We start from the raw sequence: 12,610 nt of genomic DNA, 5'->3' as shown, positions 1-12,610 counted from the left end.
AAATGAGACGAGTAGTTCACCTTACATTGAGGCAAGCCAAGAACAAGCCGTGTTACATAAAGTACAGCTGATTTCATGCTCATACTGTGCCTTAAAAGCAGCCAAAATGCTGCCATGTATCCTTTTAGAGAAAAACCAAATAATGTTGGATGAGGAAATAGAACAATTTGTACAGTTACAGTGATTCATTGCAATTTCACACTACCATGATAAGGTGATCTCACTGCCATTGTTAGCCATTGGCTTACATGTAGACCAATCATACCGATCCTTATAATTCTATTTAGGCTAACGTGTTTAAGCATCAAGATCGTCTGTGGCTCTTTGACTTGAAATAGGATAAAGACAAATGTAATATGGCTGTAAGGATAGATGATGATAGACAATGGCCAGAGATACTCACTGTTCTGACAGTGTCCCCCTGAGAAACCATTGAGGCAAACGCACTCATAGGTGTCCAGCTGGGGGTTGCAGCGGCCGCCGTTGTGACAGGGTTCCTGGGAACACGGGTGGTCCTGGAACATGGCTACGTTTCTGGAGCGCAGGGCATTCTCCTCTCTGAGGATCGGGGTACCCATCAGAATGATCTGGGAGCAGGAAACATAGTGTTAAAGGGGTACTCCAAGGATTTTTCAAATACTTAGGTTATAAGATCATCATTAGTGATATTTAGTACAACTCAGCCTGTGAAAACAGCTGTTTAATGTCTTCTGTGGCTCTAGGGGAGTTTTTCCTGTCTAAGAAAATAACCCTGATTATGTTGTCAGAGATATCTCAGCGTGAGCTTGGAGACTACACATTTACATAATAGAGGGCCTGTGTTACAAACTTGAGGCATGGAGTTTAAAATCCGTGGGCATTTACCAGGCAGTGAGGGTCTAACAAAAATGCTATTGGTTGCATGGGAAATGTAGTATCCAACTTTTGTCTGACCCATACTAGATTAAAAGTCTGGATATCTCAGCCTCTGCATCTTTGATTTTGACCTTTCTTGTTTTATTTGTCTCCTGTGAGTCCCCCAACTTTACTTTTTTAGTTTGGAAGTACAATATTAAATCACTGGCGTATGCCTTTAAATACCCTGAAAAACTTTGCTTCAAATCTTAAGTATTTCTCTTTAAATTGAAATATTCATTACTAAATAAGCAACAATTAAAGTTAAAGTTTGGATAAAAACATCCTTAGATTTGATCTATTAAGAGTTCAAGATTCAAGCTAATCAGCCTCCTCATGGCTGTGTGGGTGTGGTTTGATCAGATTTGATTGACAGTGGCCTGGCAACATAAGCAACCCCAAAACAGTCATCGCATTTTTATTCAGAGATTGCTAAACTCTGATTGGTGCAGAAATATGTGACCTTATCACCTTTTTTCAACTGAGCCTTGCCCACTTCAAACTAGTGAGAAAAGCAAGGACATAGAGAAATACAGAAATATATTGCATTAAATAACCAAAACTGTTCTAACTTTGGCAGAAAATGGTGTCTTCAGGTAGGTGTGTTCACTGCTAGTTCATTCATAGTAAGAATATGATTGAGAAAATATGTTTTCATGCCCTTTAATACATGGCATACTGCATATAATATACAGTAAATATATACTACACACTCCAGTAAGGCTAACATTAAGGTTGTAGGTCAGACATATAGTTCCTACAAGCTCAATTTGAATGTCTAGTTTTAAAATTCCCATATTTTGGACCAACCTGCCTGTAAATTTAGATTGCTGAATCAGTATAATCTCATAAATCACTTATTAAAACCTATTTTCATAGACCTGTGGTTATGTAATACTCTTAATATTAATTGTTTTTGACCTTTCTTTCGAGGGTTACCTTTATGATTCTTGTCTTGCTTTTAAATCTCTTACCTCCGTTTCATTGCTTTTGTTGTCACATTTATCTGATTCAATTTTTCGCTCCTTAGCAAAACACTTGAAGATTATCATTTGTTACCATTCTTGGTTGTTGTCCAAATGAAAGCATCGAGTTATGGGGCCTTGTGTTTTCTGCTGAATGATAATTAAACCTAATTATCACAACACGTCCTAAGAGAAAACAACTGTGTACAGTGATACTGTAGATTCTTTTTAACATGTTCTTCCTCTAAACATGAATTCCACACTGTTACCACATAGGAAAATGTCAGAGAAGTTAGGTGTTGATACAACACACACGTTAAGGACATCAAACTGAGAATACACTGTCTTCCTCATAATTAACTATTCCCTACAGGCCAAGTAACATAAACGCCACATTTAGCTTTTGATTTGCTTGAAACTGTCAAGGGAAACTTTGCAGAGGAGAACTAATGACAAGTTTGCACAAACAGTAACATCCTGCCTTTGTTCTACTGGGTTATTTTTGGCACTCAGAGATGAGCTTTTTGCTGGAGAAAAGAAAAAAACTAGAAGGCTGTCAGGGAAAGATCTGAGAATAGCGAGAGGGAGGGACTTCAAAATGTACATTCTATTATTAGTGCATGCTAATCCAAATGAGCAGAGCCACTGCCCATCACAGTGTGAGCTTATAATAGAAAATTACTAATATGGGGGTCTGTAGGATGACAGCTGGACAGCTAAAAACTTATCGTTTGAATTTGCTACTGTGTATCTGAGGGAACAAGGGCCCGGAGTCATTAAAATAACATATATACATTAGTAGAATCCACAAGCAGAGCTAATGAGACAATACTCCTTTAAGAAATAGAGGCTTGTAAATATTTACCTTTTGGATTGTTCCCTTGAAGCCATCCGTGAGTGCAGCGACCCTTGCTAGTCGGCTGTAATCGGGAGCTCCACCAACAAAAAGAGACTCTTTCAGGTTAAGGTCTACGTGCAGGTTCTGATGAGACAGGACACAAAGAGATATCAACTGGTGAGCTAGAGCAGTGCAAACTTGAACAAAAACTCCACATATATCTTTAAAAAACACCCAATTTAATCTTTCCCGTACCCCATCTGTAATTTCTCTCAGGGGTTTTTTAATTCAGAACGTAATGGTTTATGGTTTTACTTAGTGGAGTTATGTGTCCAGGGAGCATGAAATAAGTTGTATCCTTTTAGTCGAGATATAAAGAGTGAGATTAATAAACCAAATTTGCAGACACGTCGCAGTCATACACGTAGATTGTCCTACTAAAAATACAAAAAAAGGTTTATCCATATTGTAGCTGGCAGACACTAACTGCACTTCCTCACCTTCTTTCCACGTCAATACACTTGATACATTACAACATAATTGATTTCTACGTCTCTCAGAGAGAGTGGTCAATTATCCTCTATCTGTGAGACATAAAAGGAGACTACAAAGTGAAATCAGGAGCAGGCTGGACTTGAGATATGGATGGTTCTTTACAGACATCTCTAATGAATGGTTGATCATAAGCACCGACCTTTCAAACAGTTGAGTGTGGAGACACATTAATTGCAATTCATTTGTGCAGCAGACGGCTATGAAATTCGATTCTTTCCACCAAACCTTTGGGACAATTGCTTTGCATTAGCAAGGTGCCGCTTCCTTCTTTTGCATGGAAGACCCGGCCCACTTCAGAGGGATGGAATTAATTATCTTTATTTTATGTAGAGCAGTAATTGCCAAAGGGGTAAAGTGGAGTTAATTGCTGGAAAAATGATAGAAGGGGCCAAATAAACAGGCTTTGTGCAGGAAAGCTGGCACTGGCTCAGATTTTATTTAGGATGGGATTTGGAGTGCAGGAGGCAGCGGTGCTTGGCTGAAGCCTGGGGCTGTGTCATTGCACCTTGAGCTGCTTCCAACAGAGACAGGGTGGGGACCATGGCCAAAGCTGCTGGACCCAGCTGTGGCTGTTGCCTCCAGGCTTAGCCAAGAGTTCTCACCAATTGCAGAGTAGAGTTGGCCACCTCAGGCTTTTTATGTAGACCTTACTGCTCTGCAACACTCACTTACTCTGAAGGTAAAAGTTACAGACGCATGTTGAACCCATTCCCGTGGACTTGTGGTTTTTGATCTTGTTTGAGATGTTACACCTTTATAATGTGGTACTCGAGATTTTGAGCACAGACTACCTATATAAAGTGACTTTTCTATGACTAAAGTGAGATTTCATGCAATTAAATGGTGCATAATGTTCTGTTCTGTTTTAAACAGTTAATAATCTGCACCTGGTGAGAGAGGACAACTGGTTCAATGGAGTGATTCTTGCTCGGTGATGTTCAGTGAGTGTTGTTATGGGCGAGTGAGTGGGTGGAAGAGTGAACGACTTTATGATATATGGAGGATTGTTCCTGTGTCCAAGTGAAGTGAGAGCAGATGACAAAAGAACAGCTCGGCTTGGCTTGGCACCTCACCGTCTCCTACGGTATATTTCCTCCCCTTCGCTCGCCTCTCATCTTTCGCTCTCACTTTTCGACAGCCACACGGCACTGGCGTGATATCCCCCGCCTACGCCCGACTAATGAAGACGTTTCTTTGTTGCTAAAAACAATGGCCGTCACAAAGATGACTGTCTCCTTTCCTTCTTCCCTCCCACCTTCCCACCCCCTTCCACCCCCACGGCAGATGGACCGAGGTGAAAGCCAAACCGTGTTCTTTAAGAGCATCTCTCCTTCAGTGCTGTTTGTGTATGTGCATGGGTTTTTGAAATGGCAAAGTTTTTCTACAGAACTGGCACCTTTAAAGCTGCCCACAGCTCTGCAGAAGTTCCTTTTTTTCTGTGCTGTTGTTGCATGGAGAGATGGGGGTGAGAGGACGTAGTGAACGACTCAAATGAAATATGGGCTAAGGTGTGACTGGGACTTGTCTCATTACCTTGCGTGATTTCTTATTTCCAGACAGCACATCATAGAGAAAGAAAGAAAATAGGGAGGAAGAGGGTTATTAAGGGAAGACTAGTAAGTGTCTGTGCACAGAGAGGCATGCAGAGCTAGGTAAGTGCGAAAGCCCACAAAACACACGCACACAAACACACTCACATATACTCTCATGTATACACACATACATACTGGGCATACCTGTAAGAGCACTAAAGATAGCAGCAGTATAGTACAGACAAGTGAGATACGTACATTAAATATGAGAAATGTGAAGAGCTCACATTTTAGCAAATGCACCTTTGCATTATATACACTATACATTCACATACAACCACAAAGCTGTGCAAGTGTGTGTTTACACTTAAGAAAGTGACTACAAATAAAACAGAGACAAAATAAAAAGGCCATGCATGAAGCAGATGGTGCCACTAAGAAACAATGAAAGGAAAAAATTTGGAGATGGAGAGACGGTGAATAGTGCCACTTAACTCAACCTAATTTAAAAGACAGCTGCCACTCAGTGAGAGGTGAAGTAGATTTGTATTTCTCCTGTTTATACCTATGTGCCTTTTAAAGTATGTACTTTATCATGCTGGCAGCCCGAGCCGTCTTTGATATGATGAACACTCCCAGCACGCAATATGTATCCATACATGTGCCTGTGTGTGACCACCTTTGATATGATATGGGCTTCTCTGAGCAAAGCGTACTATAAGTCCCTCCTAGTTCTTAAAGCAGGAGTATGAGAGAATTAGCTGAGAGCCATATTGGATGGGGTCTCTGCATTGAGCTCCACAACTAGTCTCAGCTCATCCCTTGCGTCCCCCCCAACCCCCCACCCATCTTCGCTTTTCCCTTGCTCTCCTCTTTTAATAAGATTTTCTGCCTCTGTTGCTGGAGTAAAACACAATTACCATACGGACGATGGGAGGCAGTGGGGGAAGGACAGAGCAGTGAGAGAGAAAAAAGGAGGAGAGCGTTGCATCTTAGAGGAAGATGATGGAGTTGACAGAGTGCATGTTCATAATCACAAATTACACTGTTTAATATAATTGGATGACTTATAGGCTTATCAAACTATTAGATCGCCTTCATTTGGAAGCATGTACCTGCTTTATTGGTCTCGACGCGGGGCTGAAAAGTTTCATTACGATCTTTTCGCTGCTGCTATCTCCTTTATCTGCCTCCACCTCCCCAGACACCACCTCAAAGGCTGAATTTATAAAATTGACTGTATACCAGCAGTGAAAGCTGCTTTTGCTTTCTGTATGCAACACCAAGTTTTATCTCCAGTATGTCAGCAAGCTGAAAGGCAGTTTAAAAAAAAAAGTGGAATTACAGGACTTCCAAAATTAAGACAGCTTGTCAAACTGGCCCTCTACATCTGGAGCTCTCCATCTTACCTCGATGGATGTTGGGAGATAGCGGTATATTTTCAGCCAATCAAGCTGGCAGAAGCGCATGGTGTGAAAACCTCAGCAAAGGGGGAAGGTTTGGTGATTCAGCTGTGCCTAAAGTGGCAAGTTGAACTGCCTCTACAAGGGCAAAAAGGAGCACTAAAGCCCAAGATTGTGGCGATGATGTGATAAGAGCACGCAGATGATCAAACAAATACAGTATTTACAGCATAAGCAAGGGTAAGCATAGAATAGGCCCATTAGCACTGCATGCTGAAAGCAAGATAACCATTAGCAACAGTTTGTTAGCTTGCTCTTTCTTACCGGTGCCTCCCCTCGGACAGGGTCCTTTTTGTTCACCATGATCTCTCCTTTGCGGTTGGAGCGCTCCAGGTTGATGGTGTTCCACACGTTCAGCTGGATTGCATCCTTACTCCTGAATTACACAAACACAGACACTCAGGTGAGTCATATATTAGGAAACACAGGCTCATTAAAAACACATTGCTGTGTTCAGTATGTCCTTTAACCTGCAGCATGTTCAAATGCAATTTTAAAGGATTATAGCAACCAAAATATCTTTTTGATGTCTTGTCGATATTTTCATTATTTTCTTTATACTTTCATTAAAATCTATTATATATTTATGTTTTATATTTATTTGTCCCTAGTTGTGTAAGTTAAACCCTCTTGGACTCTTAGATGATGCTAACCTGATGGTAGCGGGTCCCTTCCCCAGGTCGTAGCGGAACTCCAGGATCCCGTCATTGAGGGACAGAGAGATGAAGTCTCCTTTTCCGTCCGATTTTTGGCCGTTGTAGAAGATCAAACCGTTGGAGTCATTGGCCATGAGAATCACTGTCATGCTGAGCTTTTGACTGCAGACACAGCACAAGCAAAGTCAGTGAGCACACGCAAGAGTCTGAGATACACTACTGTACATAGAACAAAAGATGCTTGTATGCCTGTTTTTGGTGCACTGGCACTCTTTCTATACGGAAATTAGGTAGCGATACTATATATTTTACATACATAGGCCTAGATCATGTGTTATTTGTGTAACCCTCATTGTCACTTCAGTGCAGGCTTAAAGAGGACAGCTCTGCCTTAGGCACAGAACAAGCTCAGTCTATGAAAACTACATGATATCCTGTGTTTAGTAATATATGCAAGTCTTGACTGTGTGGGTTTAATGCATAGACATGGGACTTACCGCAAGTCATGCCCGTAGAGATGGAGCCCCTTCAGCTCCAGGTAAGAGTCTCTGTTGAATAGTGGCATGTAAGCCCCTCTCCTCTCAGCCACTGGAAAAACAAAGAGACTATATTCATCCTCAGGTCCCGTTTTTGTTGCTGACAGAATTGAAATTCAGGGATAGTCAGTACATCTTTGAGGGACCTGTCAGCATTATGGAAAGAGATGGATTTGTGTTTTCATAGCCTTTGGGATTAAGACTTTCTCTTGACTGAAATTCAAACAAAAAAATTCAAAAACCCTTATGTCAGACTGATTACACAGCCCGCCACAGTATAACAAAGAACCTTTGGAGACATGTAGAGTTTAACACCACAGCCGGGACCCATGAAATAATGCAGTCATTGTATTTTGGCAGGCCCTTTTACAAATTCATGTCTTTGCGATGGGTCTATGTCTGGCTGTCCCGTTTCTGGCTGTCTGGAGTGATTAGGACAGGCACCGTGCCATCCTTCTAACAAGTGGCTTGACATTAAAAATCATTCAAGTGTCACCCGGGGGTATGTGTTTATGGTGTTGTCTGCAAAAACTACCATCATTCAGAGGCATGTGCACACACAAACTAACACACATACCTATGTAGCCGGCAAGAAAGCTTTTATTCGTAATTGGCTGGGATTAGCTGAGTCGAGTCAGGATGGGGAAGGCAGACCGAGATGAGAAAGCTAATTAGCTATTGTGCAGAAGACTGCTAATGATGATGGCACGCACCATGGAGGAGAGGGAAAAATGGTCTTACACACACAATAAGGATTCGTGCACAAAACTGAACTCTATTAGAGTAGTAGAGCTGCTCAGAATGTAGTTTCTTATAGAGGAGTGTGGAGGGGCTTTCTCTTTCACCCTGTGTTCAAAATGAAAGCACTGTGATCAATAAGTCACCAGAGGTCCAGGCACTGGAATGAGCTGGGTGACCAGGAAAACCCATGCTGTATGAGCTTGACGAGCTTGATGACCAAAAGTTGAGTCAAATTGAACTTTTCACAATTATCCTTTGGTTAAACGCCACAGAAAGAAAGGCCTCAAAAGCAATACTTACGGAGCTGTTGCATCTAGTGCTGAGGTTGATGGTAAGCTCTGAGGTAATTTTGTTTATATTTGAGTAATGTTACTTAATTAGTACTTACAATAAAGCCCATCAAAACAATATAAAATTAGGAAAGGCAATAACAATGCAGCTAAAACGCACATTTTGCCAGTTAAAAACTTTGTGGCTGCAATCAAAGCTCCCGGTTCCGCCCCCAATCAATCAGCTCTTTAACAGAATTGCTTGCAGTGTGAACCAGAGACGCACACTGTCTCTCTCATTCTCTCTCTCTTATATACACACACACACAAACATTAACTGGTCCCTGGCTTAATGTAGCTAAGGCGCTGAATGTAAAACATCGTTGAAATTCAAACTCCCTCCTGCAGTTAGTTTTTCAAGGACCGGCTGAGTTCAAGTGATCCTGCTTTCATGACTAAATTGTAATGATTTACACTATTGCAGGGTAAAAGCACAGAGGAAAGTAGGCCATTCAATACTATTGGAACACCCTTGAGAAAAGTCCTTGCTGGTGAATATTATAGCAGCAATCTGCACTGACGAACCCTGGCAGAATTGAAATGGAAACTATAGCTCACCTGAACGTTTGCACACAGTAGGTTACACACACTTAATATTACGACTAATTCACCTTCAGGCTTCTGATGAGTGGGCTCTAAGCTAACTGTCTTTTTAACTGTTTTCAGTGCAACCCTCAGAGGATGTCCACCTGACTGCTGCCTTATCTGTGAGCTCCTGTCTGGGACTGACACTCTGGCTGAGTGACGTTCCCATTAATCACCGCGGGCAGGCAGGACTGATGCGATTAGTCATCTCATTGATTTTGGTGAAAAAATAGCCTTTTGGAATGGAAGATGCTCTCGCTCACACAGCATTGATTTTGGTTCACCTCAATTTATTTTAATCACCTGCTAACTGGGACTCAGGGCTTGGAAGGAGGCTATTCCCATCTGTTTTTTCAAAATTCCCAGGGGTACAAGGGTGCATGTATCTCTTTTGTTAGGAATGGCATGATAATATATTCTCTTTCATTCACAGTTACACAAGTCAACTTCTGCAAACATTCATGACAACATCTACAAAGCCAGGGAGGGAAAAAACATGGGTAGACTTCAGAATGCTACACCGCCAAAAGTGCTAATGATGAACTTCAAAAGCCGCTGAGTCGTGCTCTGGTCTTTTCCCCAGCCGCGGCCCGGTTCTGCCATGTGGAGCTAAGTAGCAACAAACGTGTTTGAACACAACACCTGTGGGCGGATAGGCAGGGAGGGAGGGAGTGGAGGAAGGCTGTGGCTTTGCTGCCGCTTACCCTCTAACAAGCGCAGCCGAGTCGATGGCCCGATGGGGCCAATCATCTACCTCAGTTCTGCAGCCCACCAACCCTCCCATCCCCTCCCACCCTGAAGGCTCAACAACCCCCCACCCCCACCCCCGTGCGTTTGATCTCCCTTTTCGATTCAGGATGGGTGGAAATGTCACAGAGCACAAAGAAGAAAAAAAAAGAGGAAAAGGGGCAAAAATTGAGGAAGATGTTATTCAGCTGACTCCAGACCAAAACACTGGTGCTCCTTGATAAGCACAGGAGAGAACAATTGAGGCATGAAGTTATGGAGTTACACCAGGATATACAGTGTTAAGTCCGATTACCTTTCTCGCAGTGCCTCCCTTCACGTCCCATGGGACACTCGCATTTGTAGCCTCCCTCGGGCAGCACCTGGCACTGGGAGGATAGATGGCACCTGTTGGGCTCGCATGGGTCATGGACGTCAGCACAAGTTGGACCTAGACACGTACAAATCCCACATGAAAAAAACACTTTTTCTTTTATTCCATCTGAGAAGGGGGTGTGCGGGTTATGTGGATTTCCTCTGTAATAGAGGTCATTTTCTAATAGGATCTGGAAATATTATACGTCCAGATTAAACAGTGGAGAGCCTCCCCACCATGCGGCCATGTTTCTGGGCCAACGCCGACTGTGGGAAAGGCTCGGGAGCGTCTGGTGGATGATGGTTTTGCCCTCTGCCACAGCCCATCTAAATTCACCCGTCATTACTTTAGCAGTCAGAGCCTGTGGTGAGGAGAGCACTTTAATGAACCCCATCCCCGCTGAGCTTCTTCCTCACTCACGCTTTTGGAAGCTAGCTTTTATCCTCCGCTCTCACTTCTTCCCTACCACAGCTCTTTTTTTTCACATCTCTTCCTTCTCTCCAATCTTTTTAACACTAATACTCTCTCACCTCCCTCATTTATCAGGCTGTCCTGACATGTCCTCTCTTTAACTACAACTCGTTCCACCCATTTATTCTCTCTTCTTGCTTTCTGTGATCTGTCCCTCCCTTCGAGTCCAGCAATCTCGGCCACTTTCTAAATTGACATGATGACAAAATTAACTTGAATGTGAGTCTGCAGGCAACGGTCCAATTCTCATTATCACCATTCATTTTACGGCGTGTTGCCAACACAACTTTGATCGCAGCAATGCTTCTTCAGAGTGGAGGTTGTCTTTGCTTCTTTTCAGGCTTCTAAATAACAACAAAACATAAAAGCACCTCTTATATGAAAGGCAACAATAATATTTACTTTATTGATCCACCTCTTAAAACTTGGCTGATAGGTAGTTTCCCTAACCACTGAGCTGCCCCCATGTGTGTATAAAATCCTTTACTATTCAAGCATAAAAGTTAACATTGACAATTAATTTGGTTCTGGTGTGAAACTTTCTGCGGTACAGCCAGCAAGGGGCACGCTTGGCTAGCCCCTGACGGTGTCTGCTTTTAACTATATTCTCTCTGAGTTGCTTGTTAGTTGGCATCTGCTGCAGGGATAAAAAAAGAGGAGGAAGGGATGTGGAAGTAGAGATAGGCCAAAGGCCATTGACTGAGCATTTGGTGGAAGTCTTCATGTTTTCTGTGCCCTGTCAACATTTAATCTCTCATTTCTGTGTTGGACACACAGATTTGATGGTGTTGATGTTTACAAAATGACCTCCAGCGCTCCTGCTGGGGGCATGAGTTACACTGTCAAATTAGGCTGTCAAGCTTACTTAGGATTTGCGATTAAGTCATGACCACAGTGAATCCCAGAAAAGAAGGCACAGTAGAGATATGAACATAATTTTAACAAGGTGTTAAAAAAGTCTGGAAATTTCACATATGAATTTACATATTTTCTTCTTATTTCTCTGCACTAACACTGGAATAAACCTCTCAAAATTACACGACTGTCCAGAAATCCAGGTATGACCATTGGAAACACTGCTGAACTGCACCGCCGCAGTAATGCAGCTCCCTTTTATCAGCATCTTACCCCAGAATCCTTTGCTGCACTTGCAGTGGAACATCTCTGCCTCCTTGACCTGGCACGCAGCGCCGTTCTTGCAGGGATTTGGCTGGCAGGGGTTGTTGCCACATTCCCCCACGCCGCTGCCGTACAGACTGTCACCACCGTTCTCCTGCAGGTTGAGCACCCGGTTGTTGACATCCAGCAAGCGGATGCAGCCCACCAGACCTGTGGCCACTGCTGTCCTTTCCCTTACACTGCAGAAAAAAAGGTAAACGGAAAGAATGTAATGTCTACACTACTGACCATCATTTAACACTGAGTTTAGTGTAAAGGAGTTGCTATATGCTATGTATAATATTGCTGATACATTTAATGCAGCAATGTACCTCAATATATTACAATAAGGGATGAGGTTGAAGAATAATTTGAGTCTTAATGAGTATCTTTTCAGTTGATTGACTTCAAATCCTTTGTTTTCCAAGATTGTTCACATCCCATCAGTTCAAAATCTCATAAACTGTTTTACCTACGATTTACTTACAGTAGATTGACATGACTCTCAAATACAGTCCTATTAGACCAATAGGATATTAGACCTATTAGACGATCCAAAATCCATCCCAAGAGCATATGTTTACCATGAATTAGTGCACATTCAAGACATCTCTCATTTTAACAATGAAATGCTAAAACAATTACCAAAGTATTTGACTACTGAAAAGGTGACGAGATGATAATTTCCATTGTTTAAGTGACTGTATCTCATTACAACATGAGAAATCAGTGTGTTTGGTTACTTTTCGCTTTACTGTATGTATACAAAATCCTTTGGTCAAGTA

At 42.3% G+C, this 12,610-nt stretch overlaps 1 protein-coding gene across 10 annotated transcripts in view; it reads right to left on the bottom strand.

Annotated features, from left to right (window-relative positions):
• The window catches only part of agrn (agrin), a 254,683-nt gene that overhangs the window by 12,809 nt on the left and 229,264 nt on the right, over nt 1–12,610 (bottom strand). For 6 of the 10 annotated variants that reach the window (XM_044209939.1, XM_044209931.1, XM_044209938.1 and 3 more), the window contains 8 exons: nt 11,796–12,025; nt 10,137–10,271; nt 7,401–7,491; nt 6,901–7,065; nt 6,512–6,623; nt 4,786–4,797; nt 2,725–2,841; nt 404–587 (listed from right to left, as the gene is read on the bottom strand). In XM_044209939.1, the coding sequence (XP_044065874.1) occupies nt 404–587; nt 2,725–2,841; nt 4,786–4,797; nt 6,512–6,623; nt 6,901–7,065; nt 7,401–7,491; nt 10,137–10,271; nt 11,796–12,025 (1,046 nt within the window). The remainder of the gene's footprint in view (nt 1–403; nt 588–2,724; nt 2,842–4,785; nt 4,798–6,511; nt 6,624–6,900; nt 7,066–7,400; nt 7,492–10,136; nt 10,272–11,795; nt 12,026–12,610) is intronic. The other 4 variants (XM_044209933.1, XM_044209936.1, XM_044209940.1 and 1 more) reach the window with 1 other exon arrangement.

The sequence above is a fragment of the Siniperca chuatsi genome, linkage group LG10, assembly GCF_020085105.1.
Source record: "Siniperca chuatsi isolate FFG_IHB_CAS linkage group LG10, ASM2008510v1, whole genome shotgun sequence".
Lineage (NCBI taxonomy): Eukaryota > Metazoa > Chordata > Actinopteri > Centrarchiformes > Sinipercidae > Siniperca > Siniperca chuatsi.
The sequence above is the reverse complement of the archived record's forward strand: the minus strand, read 5'-3'. Positions and strand labels throughout refer to the sequence as shown.